The sequence below is a fragment of the Salmo salar genome, chromosome ssa12 (assembly GCF_905237065.1).
Source record: "Salmo salar chromosome ssa12, Ssal_v3.1, whole genome shotgun sequence".
NCBI classification, from domain to species: domain Eukaryota; kingdom Metazoa; phylum Chordata; class Actinopteri; order Salmoniformes; family Salmonidae; genus Salmo; species Salmo salar.
Window position 1 is genome coordinate 22,290,315 of NC_059453.1, and position 12,495 is coordinate 22,302,809.

The 12,495-nt window shown below is 44.2% G+C and overlaps 1 protein-coding gene across 3 annotated transcripts in view; it reads left to right on the forward strand.

Moving 5' to 3' along the window:
* LOC106564483 (RNA-binding protein 20) overlaps positions 1-12,495 on the forward strand; it is a 69,760-nt gene that overhangs the window by 38,717 nt on the left and 18,548 nt on the right. For 2 of the 3 annotated variants that reach the window (XM_045691040.1, XM_045691042.1), the window contains exons 2-6: positions 4,611-4,839; positions 5,091-6,023; positions 9,898-9,959; positions 11,099-11,214; positions 12,131-12,222. In XM_045691040.1, the coding sequence (XP_045546996.1) occupies positions 4,611-4,839; positions 5,091-6,023; positions 9,898-9,959; positions 11,099-11,214; positions 12,131-12,222 (1,432 nt within the window). The remainder of the gene's footprint in view (positions 1-4,610; positions 4,840-5,090; positions 6,024-9,897; positions 9,960-11,098; positions 11,215-12,130; positions 12,223-12,495) is intronic. The other variant, XM_045691041.1, reaches the window with a different exon arrangement.

The window sequence follows — 12,495 nt, forward strand, 5'->3', positions numbered from 1 at the left end:
GAGAAACAACCCAATTCAAATGAATAACAAAATAGTGACTATATTTTTGTTTTTGAACGCATACACTTTAAGTCAATTTGACATCATTAACATTATTAGTATCCTGTTTCTTTAAATGACTGCTTATATGAATTACATTTCCAACATTTAACATATTATCACATATTACCATATACGTACAGATGTAGGATATTAATTTGATCACTCTTTTGTTGATGAGAATTTTCATGCACTTTAGGATATGCAGATGAGCTTCATGACTGACATGAATTCACTGAAAACCCGCACTAACACATGGTTGGTTACACTAACAGTATTGCAGTTTTCATGTAGCCTAATTTTGGCCAGCTAATAGCCTAACCAACGATCAAGCAACATTATGGACTAAATGTTCAAATTCTTTTGCTGCAGGATTATTTTGCTTTGACAATACTGGTGAAATTAAGATCCAACACCTGTATGCAGCATAACAAGGCCAGTGAGCTCTCCGCCCTTCCCTGTTTATAATAACTACTACTAATTAATGATGAAGCATGTGGCCATACCCACAGCACAACACCGTCCCGTCCACATTGTTACACCATTATAAACAGGAGCATGAAATAGTTTCACACGAGAACATGACAAATACCACAGTTAAAACTAGTCTGATTGGGTTGAATTATATATATAGGATTGGATATTGCTAAGATTATTTTGGATGATTAATAAGTTGTATTTGTGATGTATTTCTGTATTATATTTATTCACAATGTTGTCTCTGATATAGTGATTTAAGAGATCCTAATTCTATTTTAGTTGGTGTACAAATAGACATACCGGTATGTACCTGTTGAAAATAATAGCTCACTCCCTACGTCGTTATTGTGTTTCTAAAACCGAACACCTCCAGCTATACACTCAAGGTTGAGCTTGTTGAACCGTGGCGACATAAGCTAAGGCAGCAATGACGTCACCCTGTGTGTGCGAGTCTTTTTCTGGCGTATAGGAGACTGGGTCCAGCATTTATGACATGGTAAGAGATTCCCAGCAGACAGCAGACACACAATAGGACCTCAGACAAGCATTTGGGCCTAATAGCCTTGTCACGTCCTGGCCAGTAAAAGGGTTAATTGGTATTGTAGTTTGGTCAGGACGTGGCAGAGGGTATTTGTTTTATGTGGTTAGGGGTGATGTGTTTTCTAAAGGGTATTTGATTTATGTATTCCGGGGTTTTTGGGCACTGTTCCTTGTTTATGTAGTTCTATGTTTAGTCTAGATTATCTGTTTCTATGTTGAGTTAATTGGGGTTGGACTTCCAATTGAAGGCAGCTGTGTGGTGTTGCCTTTGATTGGAAGTCCTATATTAGTTGGGTGTGTTTGTCTGTGTATTTGTGGGAGATTGTTCTGCGTTTAGCCTTATGCTTTGCCAGACTGTTTTTGTCGATCGTATTCCTGTTTGTTATTTTGGTGTTCATTTGGTACTTATTAAAACGTCGAAATGAGCATTCACATACCTGCTGCGTTTTGGTCCTCTTTAACCGACGACAAGCGTGACAAGCCTAGTCAGTTACAAGGTCATTAGCAAAACAACAGGGGACTCAGCGTTTTTTTTAAAACCAACAGTTTATTCCTCTGTAATAAAAAAACATGTTTAACTCAATTATAATGCAATTACTTAGGTACTATTTAATACAACGTTGTTGCTTTAGTTAATACACAGGTATAAGAGCAACTTACCATATGTAGCCATCTTCAGCTGAGGATCGCTCCAGAGAAATTCACAGTGTGACATTCATATTGTCATCAGTCAGTGTAATATACACTGTATCCATCTCTGATTGGTGTAAAGGCCTCCAATCCTTTAGAGCACAGCTAATGATCTATTATCAGATCACGCTCCAATACCCCTAACACCTGGTTTGAATTTATTAATGATTGTATGACAGGCAGACACACACACACATTCTTCAGGGGGCATCTAATGATGGCTTATCATACCACGCTCCAATATCCCACCACCTGATTTTAATTAATAAATTACTGTCCGGGACGACTTGACACCTAGGTTACGTCTTAAATGGCACCCTATTCCCTATGTGTAGGCCGTCATTGTAAATAAGAATATGTTCTTAATTGACTTGCCTAGTTAAATAAAGGTTAAATAAAATAAAATAAATGTAGAAAACTACTCCTGAAGAGGGCCCATAGTAAAAAGTAGTAGTATATAGAAAATAAAGTGCCATTTGAGACTCATCCATGGATCTATACCTCTACTACTAAATCTGTTTCGTATTACAAGATCTGAACAGGTCTGAAGTGGCCTGGCTAGCAGCACTCAGCGTGCCACACCTCGGTTCAAATAGTACTTTCTGTATTTAAAATACTTTAGCCGTTTGATTGAGCTTTGCCCTGAATGCCAGGTGGGCAGTGTTTGAACTTTTGGGACTATTCCACTGGTCCCATTATGCCAGCTCAATCAAGAGCAGCTAAAGTATTTGAATGAACCAAATACTATTTGGACCCAGGTCTGCTCTACTCAGAGCCAGCTGCCTCAGTAAGAGCCGAGGCCATATTTGTCTATTAAGGGCTGTGTGTCAGAACAGATGAGAGACTAGTATTTTTAGCAGCGAGTCATCGGCTGCGGCAGTGTTTATATGATCCATCAGCGTACTTGTACTGATAAGAGTGTGTACAACATGCAGCACAGGGGGCTGACTGCCCTGTCAAGTGTCCAAGAGATCTAGTTCAACACTTACTTACATAGCTTTTAAATAAAGTACATATTGGTATTGGTGCTCAAAGCATCTTGTGGAAAGACAACAATATGCTGCAAAGTATTTAAATTATTCAATCTTTTTGCTTCCTTAATAAACCTGTATTTATAAATCACCTCTCATATTGTCCTATGCTCTAGCACAAGTCACCCTGCTTATCCACCTATACTGTGACAATCACAGTCTTTATCCGTTTACTGGGTGACATGACATAAACAGCTTCATCTGATCTGGGCAGCTAGGCCTATAGTCTGGTCTGTTCTGACTGAGACAGAGGGTATCATTGTGACATTACTGGCACTTCAATCTCAGCTAACAGAAGGACGACGAGGGGCAACCGGGGCAGTTGTTGTTTGTGTGGTTTTACAGCGTGCAGGCCGTAAAGCAGGTCTTTTAAAGATGGCTACGTATACTACTAACTACAGAGTTAGCGTGTGGTGGTGTTGCCAGGATGGAAAGACAGACAGGCAATTAAAAGGGCAGCTGCTGTGGGGTCCTAAAGTCTTAGCCTCAGTACAAGCTAGTATGTAATTTAACACAAAGCTCTGGTGCCATGGTGCAAACAAAGTATGATGATGTTATACAGTAACATGTGACCGTAAGACCAAAGTCATAGTGATATGATATACACAGTAATACTGTATGAGGATGTCAATATGAGGTCATCTTGTGACCGTTAAGTCATAGCGGTTAATTGCCCAAGTTTGAATTAGGTCACTATCAGAAGTGTGTAATACGGTATGCTAATATCAAGATGTCTCTAAAACATGTAAGTTGCAGGTACACTATAACTGTGTATGATGTTAGACTATTTTGTAAAATAAAGAGTAGCCTAATACTATGGAAAGATATTATTTGAATAATCTATGAAATAATGATGGCATATGATCGTTCAAATCGGTTGTTAAAATGGTAAAATCTCAATAACAAAATCAACTCCGTGGTCTATAATATACCTGATGTCTAATTTAGCGACAGCACTGACGTGATGACTTTATGATGTGGAAACGTACATCTTCGTAAGACCATATGACCACTCTACAAGCCAGTAGCACCACAAACCAAGAGGTGCTAATCCTCACAAAGATTCAGTTGCTTCTCCATGTCCCGAACAAAACCACAACGATCTAAATATCTATATTAATCTCTTGTCCATATTTCAGAATTGGAACCCAGCAGACACTAACCCTGTGAAGAAGCTGTGTTGTTACGTTTCACAAACAAAATGTCCCTTATGCGGGGCTATAGACCTTCATGTATGTGAGAAAACAACATGGCTGCCGTGTCCATCAATGTCTAAAACAACTTTCTCTTGGGACCTTGCCCACCCCTAATCCAGTTGGTCTCTCGCCTTCTAGTTCTAGAGTGTTGGATCGGGGGTGATGGTTGGTCGGGTTGGGCTGTGTCAAGTCATGGGGTTCTATAGATGATTTGATTGATAGTGCAAGATACTAAATTTAGCCAGCATGTGAGCACATTCATCAGAACACGAAAGGACAGGGCCCAGTCAAATGCGTTTGCATCCGGGAAGGGTCTGGGGTTGTGTGGTGGGTATGTGGGTATGTGGGTATGTGGATAAGTGTTCATGTCTACAGCTGGTTGGAAAACGTTGTTGTCTCGTTTAACCATGCTTGGTGCGAAACAAGCTGTTACTGCTACTGATTCCTCTATAATGCAATGGTCTATGATCCTGATACCAATTGTAGTTCCTCCACAGAAGCTAAATGTTAAGGCTACATAATGTATTTATTTATTCATTTTAATCAGTGGGACCCGAACCTGTGATTAAAAGCTGTGTTTTATAGCTACGGTTGTTTACATTTTCTCATCCATCTTTTCCCTGTTTGTTTTTAGCACCAGCGTGTCCGACGGCAATGATAACAAGCCCCAGCCAGTGGGTGGTGGCCCGGGCCAGCTGAGTGGTGGGGGTGGGACCCACCAGAACACACAGCTCCTCTTGACACCCGCCAGCATCCAGCTAGCCCAGCTCCAGGCCCAGCTCACCTTCCACCGCCTTAAACTGGCCCAGAGTGCTGTGGGGGGCAATGCAAACTCTGCAAACGCAGCCAGCATCCTCAATCAGGTCTGTTACAGAATTGATTGGTTTGCCTGTATTTTTTTGGGTACTTTGGAATGTAAGCTTTTATTTTGAAATACTTACAGTGTCATACAGTTTCCTCAATCAAGTCTGTAACAGGGTTGGTTGGTTTTCTTGTATTTACATATCTGGGAATTTTATTCTGAAATGCAAACTTTTATTTTCACACACTTTTCAAATAACTCTCTGCTGTTTTCGAGACTTATGTTTTTTCATCTATCTTCTCCCTCAATCAGGTCCTCGCCAATGTGGCCATGTCCCAGCCCTTCTTCAACCAGCTCCGCGCCTCGGCCATGGTCAATAATACCCAAGCAGTTGGTGGTGGTTTCCACTCCAGTGCCCTAGCCTTCCAACTGCCTCCACCGCCGCCACCGCCGCCACCGCCGCCACCCCCCAACTCTGCCCTGGGGACTTTGGTAGGGGCTGGATTCAACCAGAATCATGGTAATGTGAGGCTGAACCATTACGGAGGTGGGGGTGTTTCTGGGAACCAACAGCAGCAGCAACAGGCCAACCAGCATGGTGGATCAGACTACGGCAAGAAAGCTGGCTCAACATACCCTTCAGATACGGATAGGCATCTCCAGTATGGCTTCATAGGGGGGACGTCGGTGGCTTTGAGTGAAGCTGGAGAGGGACAAGGACAGTACGTGCCGATCATGACTCAGGCAAAGAGTACAAACCAAGGCTTTCAGATTGACTTCTATGGACAAAACGGTCAGAGTCAACAACAACAGGCTGGGTTCGGTGTTGGGAATCAACATGATCAGAACAAGAACGCTTTTAATGAGCAGCAGTGGAAAAGCCCAGCTCACATGAGCCACATGGGAAAAGGGTTGGACATGGTTTCTAATACTGCCACAGTATGGATGGGGACTGGGCAGCCATTCCGTTCCAGAGAGGAACTGTACAATCCAGAGGAGCCAACCTCTGACCCCAAGTTAAATTCTGGCGGTGGGGGAGTTACTTCCTCGTTCGGAGCAGGAATGGGTGGCACCAAGGGGTTTGTGGGATACCACAAGCAGCCCCTGCAGGGGGGAGAGGAGATCCTGTCTACAGGTGGTTCTGTACAACTCCAACCTCACCAGCTGAATGACTTCCATGCTGTGACGCCATCCCACCTGCCCCACCAGTGCACCATCTGTGAGAAGAAGGTCTATAACCTCAAGGTGGGTGGAGCTCACTGGACGGGGATTATATAATTTCCTGTGGGCAGTATGTCACTTCCTGTGGAGAAATATGTAACTTCCTGTAAAGTCTAGACTAGAGAAATACTTACTTACATTGAACAAGCTTGGTGACACTCCTATCAGAATGTATTGCTCTTTGAAACTGAGATGCAGGCATAGACGATGTGGGATAACATGGTTTTATTCTAGTGAACATATATCATCAATACCTTTCAATTTTAATTTACTGTAGTGTGTGAAACATAGAGATCCTATTAAATTACTAGAGGGGCTATGTCATAAACCCTCAAAGTTCCAGAATGAAGTGAAAATTGCAGCCATATTGGTCAGGGAGATATCCAAACCAGTCTGATTGGAATGATTGGCAGTAGAGGCATAATCCTGATTTTAATTATGCAGGAAAATAAAAGTAAGGCGTGTGATATATCGGAAATTGTGTAATAGAATTATTGTCAACCTAAAATATTGTCATATTATTATAAATACAGTTTATACGGGTTTTATACCAATTGTCTGTATAAATACCCTCTAAAATGATCAGGAATCAAGGTAAGACCCAGGCGCAGACTGTCGAGGTAACAATGTTGATTGTCGCAACAAGGGCAGGCAAAGACAGGTCAAGGCAGGCATAGGTCGAAGATCCAGGGTAAGGCCAAGGTACAGGACGGCAGGCGGACTCAGGGTCCGGGACAGGCAGAGAGGTCAGGCAGGCGGGTACAGGGTCAGGACAAACAGAGATCAAAAACCAGGAGGACGAGGAAAGAGAGGCTGGGAAACGATAGGAGCTGACAGGGAAATGCTGGTTAGCTTGAGCGAACAAGACGAACTGGCAACAAACAAACAGAGAACACAGATATAAATACACAGGACATAATTGGGAAGAGGGGCGACACCTGGGGGGGTGGAGACAAGCACGAGGACAAGTGAAACAGATCAGGGCGTGATAGTACCCCCCCACCTCTAGGGATGCCACCTGGCGTTCCACCTGGGCGGATACCTGGTTGACTGGGGTGCCAGCAGTGAAAGTTGGTGATGAGGGCCGGGTCCAAGATGTCTTTAGCGGGAACCCAGCACCTCTCCTCCGGGCCATAACCCTCCCAGTCAACCAGGTACTGGAAACCCCTGCCCCGTGGTCGAACCCACAGGAAGCGTCTCACTGTGTACGCTGGCTGGCCATCGATGACACGGGGGAGAGGGATGGGCCTAGAAACAGAAGACAATGGGCAGTCAGACATGGTTTTGACTCTAGACACCGAAAAGGCAGGAAAAATATGGAGGGTACAGGGCAACAGAGGACAAACAGGAGAGGGGCTAGTGATCTTGGAGCGGGGGGGACAGGTCTCGGCTTCCGGGGGTGTAGCCACGGCCCTAAAGCGACATGCCAGTGCCTCAGACTTGACTTCCTTGGATACCGGTCGGTGCTGCGGAAGCGCAGTGGCCCGGGTCTTACTGAACCCATCCCGGAGGTCCTGGTACTCTGTGGAGCTTGCGGAGAGGTCCAGGGCAATTTCCAAGCCCCCAGGAAGATGCAGGCAGAGCTGACTTCAGGCAACCAGTGTGGCAGGATGGGCTCCAGCCCACAATGGCTCCAGCCCACAATGGAGGGATTGTGTCACTGGAGCCAAGAGAATCCCAATACCACGGGAACCTGCAGCAACTCAACCAGCAGGAATTGGATAGCCTCGCTGTGGTTCCCAACACTCGTAGGCTGACGGGGGTGGCTGGTGGGTGACCCAGCCTATCAAGCGCCTGTCTGGCACTCTAACACCCATGGGAATGGGGAAGGGTTGAGTGGGGATGCCCAGCTCGGACGCCAGGGTATTGTCCATGAGACTCACATCGGCCCCCGAGTCGATAAGCACCTGGAGAGACTTGGACTGGTCGCCCCACAGCAGGGTGGCATAGAGAGGGGGGCGAGTAAGGGGAGAAGAACAATTATCTCTCAGACCCACCAGTGTACTCACTCCAACGAATGAGCTAGCTCTCTTGAAGGGACAAGTAGACACAAAATGACCAGCAGTACCGCAATGCAGACAACTCTGGGTCGCAAGTCTGCGTTCGCGCTCGGCTGGAGGCAGCCAGCCCTGCCGAGCTGTGTCGGCTCGGGAAGAGGTGAATCGGCAGTCTCCGGAGGCTCTTGGAGGGACTCGGGTAAGCACGGATCCTTTCGGGGACATCTGGAGTTTATCAGCTGCAAGGTGGGATCCCTGAGTGAGCGATTGGGACCGCAATCGAACCTCTTCTCCCTCCTACATTCCCGTAGCCGACCATCGATTCGGATGGTTAAAGCGATGAGTGTCCAATGCTTGGTCGTGACGTTCGGCCGTGGCCTAAAACCCCTCCATCATACCGCGAAGTAACTCCTGGTGCCTACCAATGGCGGCTCCTTGGGAGGAGATGGCGTGGTGGAGCTGGTCCAGGTCTGCTGGGTCAGTCATGGCCAGTTCATACTATCAGGAATCAAGGTAAGACCCAGGCGCAGACTGTCGAGGTAACAATATTTATTGCCGCAACAGGGGCAGGCAAAGACAGGTCAAGGCAGGCAGGGGTCGAAGAATCAGGGTAAGGCCAAGGTACAGGATGGCAGGCGGACTCAGGGTCAGGGACAGGCAGAGTTCAGTAATCCAGAGGTGGAGCAGCGGTACAGGACGGCAGGCAAACACAGGGTCCGGGACAGGCAGAGAGGTCAGGGAGGCGGGTACAGGGTCAGGACAAGCAGAGATCAAAAACCAGGAGGACGGGGAAAGAGAGGCTGGGAAACGATAGGAGCTGACAGGAAAACGCTGGTTAGCTTGAACGAACAAGACGAACTGGCAACAAACAGACAGAAAACACAGGTATAAATACACAGGGGATAATTGGGAAGAGGGGCGACACCTGGAGGGGGGTGGAGACAAGCACAAGGACAGTTGAAGCAGATCAGGGCGTGACAAAAATATATGTAAACAGACCATTAATGTCTCAATTTTAGTTTTCTTGGAATGCTGTGAGTGCTATTATATGATACAATCAGTACTTGTTGCATTTACAACTTGTCTAAGTCCTATCATCAACTGATTTCAGCCAGTGTATGGCTGTGGGTTGACTGCATTGTTTGAATGGAATGTTGGCATATTGGCAGTTCATTTGAATAATTATTGGAATCAAAACTGGCTGGCTAGCTAGCTAACAAACACAGTGCAGATAAATTCTTCAAATTCATTATTTTACACAATATCTTATCACAACACTGGCAAACCATGGTTGATCAACTTCCTGACCAAAATGGCTGACCTTTATCCCATCATAAGAAGGTTTATGAAGATTCTAGTATACTAATTCCTAATTCTATGGTGTGAATATTGAACTCAATCCCTTTAGCATCTTGCTCTTTCTAATGTTAAGCTCTGTAATAGATCATTTGCTCAACAACTACTAGTTCATTCGTGTGTGTGAACTGAACTGTAAATGGCCTCTTCCTCGATTGGGGGTGTGAGGAACAGTTTAGTTTTACTGTGGTGTGCAGGCTGTAACATCATTACACCACAGAGCCAACTACAGTTAGCCTGGTCCCAGATCTGTTTGTGTGGTCTAGCCAACACTTTTGGGACTCATATATCCCATTGGCAGGACAAGTTGGCTATACAGCACAAACAGATCTGAAACCAGGCTAACTGTAGCTGCTCCAGAAGCAGTTGCTCTCCGCGCTAAGTCGTTGCCCCTTTAATTATAGTCCAGCCACCCATGATCAGGGCCAGACACACAGGGGGGGAATGTCGTTGTGCTCAAAGTGGGTGCACTGAGGTAGGGGTTAGCGTTCAGTGAGTCAGGGTCTATCTATCTGACTGGGTTTGGTTGGATGTGTGTTTTTCAGGACTGGGACCAGCACGTGAAAGGTAAACTACACCTGCAGAACCGCTTGCTGTACTCTGAAGGGTGAGTTATAGGGATGAGTTATAGGGAGGTCAAGTCGATTAGACAGCACGTTGATATGCTTCTGTGTGATCTAGAAACGGCTTTCTGCTTCCTGTCTAGGAATAGGGAGTGACTGACAACAAATGAGTAATGTGTAACGTGCTCCGCTCATACCGTGTGTTGTGAAGTACAGTATTGAGGGAGCCTGTCAGTTAGATACGGTATAGGCTAAAACAATTTCTTAAATGTGTTCTGTTTTGATCTTGTTTTGACATTTTGTGTAACGCGTGCTCCACTGTGGGTTTGAGATATAAGGAAAACACTCCTTACAATAGGGTACCGTTCATATAGAGTTTAAAGGGTTTATAACTACATTACTGGTTATTTAATCGTTTGTAAATGCATTATAAATCATTAATAACATAATGAGAAATGCTTTAGAAAGTGTACCTTATTGCAAAGTATTATCAAAAACGTTTCCTAAATGTAGTACATTTTTGTGTTGTGTAGCAGCTGTGTAGCATGTGCTTCACTGAAAGTTTGTTCTTAGGGTACTTTTCAGTCAGATATAGGCTACAAAATTGTAATAACTTTAATGATTAAGCCATGATACCTGTTTATACATGCTTTATAAGTTACTTAATGTATTAGTTTCTGTCCTTGTTTTGTAAGTTTAATCGTCATACTCTTGTGACCCTTAAGTCATGTCTTCACCTTATTCTGATCTCCTCCGTTATTCCCAAAGTAAATATCCCCGGACAGCCGAGGCATTTGATTTTACACTTGTGTTCCATATACAGTCTTAATGGCTTTTGAATATGAGACTTGAGGTCCCCCGTCACAAGATATAACAAGAGCCAGGCATGGACAGTCGAGGGACAGTCAGTCTGTCAGAAATCTAAAACTAGTCTCCGGTAGCGTCCCTGCAGAAGGGCCATAATGCCCAAAACATTGGTGTAATTAATACCCATTAAATCATTGGGATATACTGTATATAGAGTGTGCAACATTCTTTATTTAATTTTCTTTCATACGTTTACTTTTCCGTTAGTCAGCAAGATAGACTAGCCAGGGAGGACAGAGCAGTGCAGGTAGTCAGATCACTCAATCAGTTAGTCAGGAAACTAAAACAAGCCTCTCGTGGCGTCCGGTTCTGTCAGCAGTGCTACAATCACAGCCGGAGCCGTCCACTACGGTCCCGCCGGGTCGTCTGAAGGATGCCTAAACAACGTCGGGGTGAATAACTCCATGGCTTACTCTTCCACCGCCAATCAAGGTAGGTTGGAGTGTGTGTCTGTGTCTCAAAGACTTCGGGTTGGAGGTTGAAGGTCAATGTTGTGGTGTTTCTAAGAGGGGAAATATGTGATATGTGGTAGATATGTGGTAGATGGGGGTGGAACTGCTGCTATTTTTAGACTGCAGGGTGCATGGCATGGGTCTCATTTTGGATTTTTCGATCTAGGGAGTAGGGAGCAGATCGAGCTAACTTGATGTGTTGATATCATCTCAATATAGTACTTATAAAACACAAATAAAACTTGTAATATCGATGTAAATTACTATTACTAATTGTGAAACTTGTTTTTTTACACTATTTGTCTGGGGTTTATAGTTTCTTTTCAATAAAGATTACAGTATTTTGAGAGTACAACTTCTTTTTGGGCTCCTGAGTGTCGCACTGGTCTAAGGCACTGCATCTCAGTGCAAGAGGTGTCCCTACAGTCCCTGGTTCGATTCCAGGCTGTATCACATCCGGCCATGATTGGGAGTCCCATAGGACGGCGCACAATTGGCCCAGCGTCGTCTGGGTTTGGCCGGGGTATGCCGTCATTGTAAATAGGAATTTGTTCTTAACTGGCGTGCCTAGTTAAATAAAGGTTAAATAAAATAATAATAATAATAATAATAATAATAATAATAATTAAATAATAGAAAGGTGGTATTTTCTTATCAGAGCCAATATTCTTTATTTTTTATTTTTAAGGTGAGCTTGTGAAGTAGACTGGTCCTTTAATTTCAAGAACAGCCATGATACAAACATAACAAGCAAAACTAGGATAGCATGACAACATTTTAACATAGGTCATTGTGATTTTCTGGTTTCTTCACAGTCAAGAATTAACACAACATAACTTCCTCAATCCCATGTGTTTCATGGTCCTGTCGTTCCTGTTTCCTCCACATTTATCCAGATGTATCATCCGGAGCTAACCTACCAGCTGGAGTAATGAGGACCTATCCCATGTCAGGGGCTGGATTTACCCAACTCCCACCTGGGTCAAAGGTCAGACAAATGTTTTGGCTTTCGCTTATCAAGATTAGAGGATATGTGCTACTGCTGTGTGTGGATGTAAATACGTGTAGGCTACAACGACAGATTGTACAGTTTGTAAAAGGTCAGATAAATGTTTGGCTTTCTCTTATCAAGATCAGTTAGGCTGCTGCTGTGAAACAAAAACTGTAAATGCCCTACTGAATGAGATATAAGGACTGTAGTTTGGGGTAACGTTTTACAATAACTTTCATTAATAAGCATTATTAAACAATTTAAAGGTCA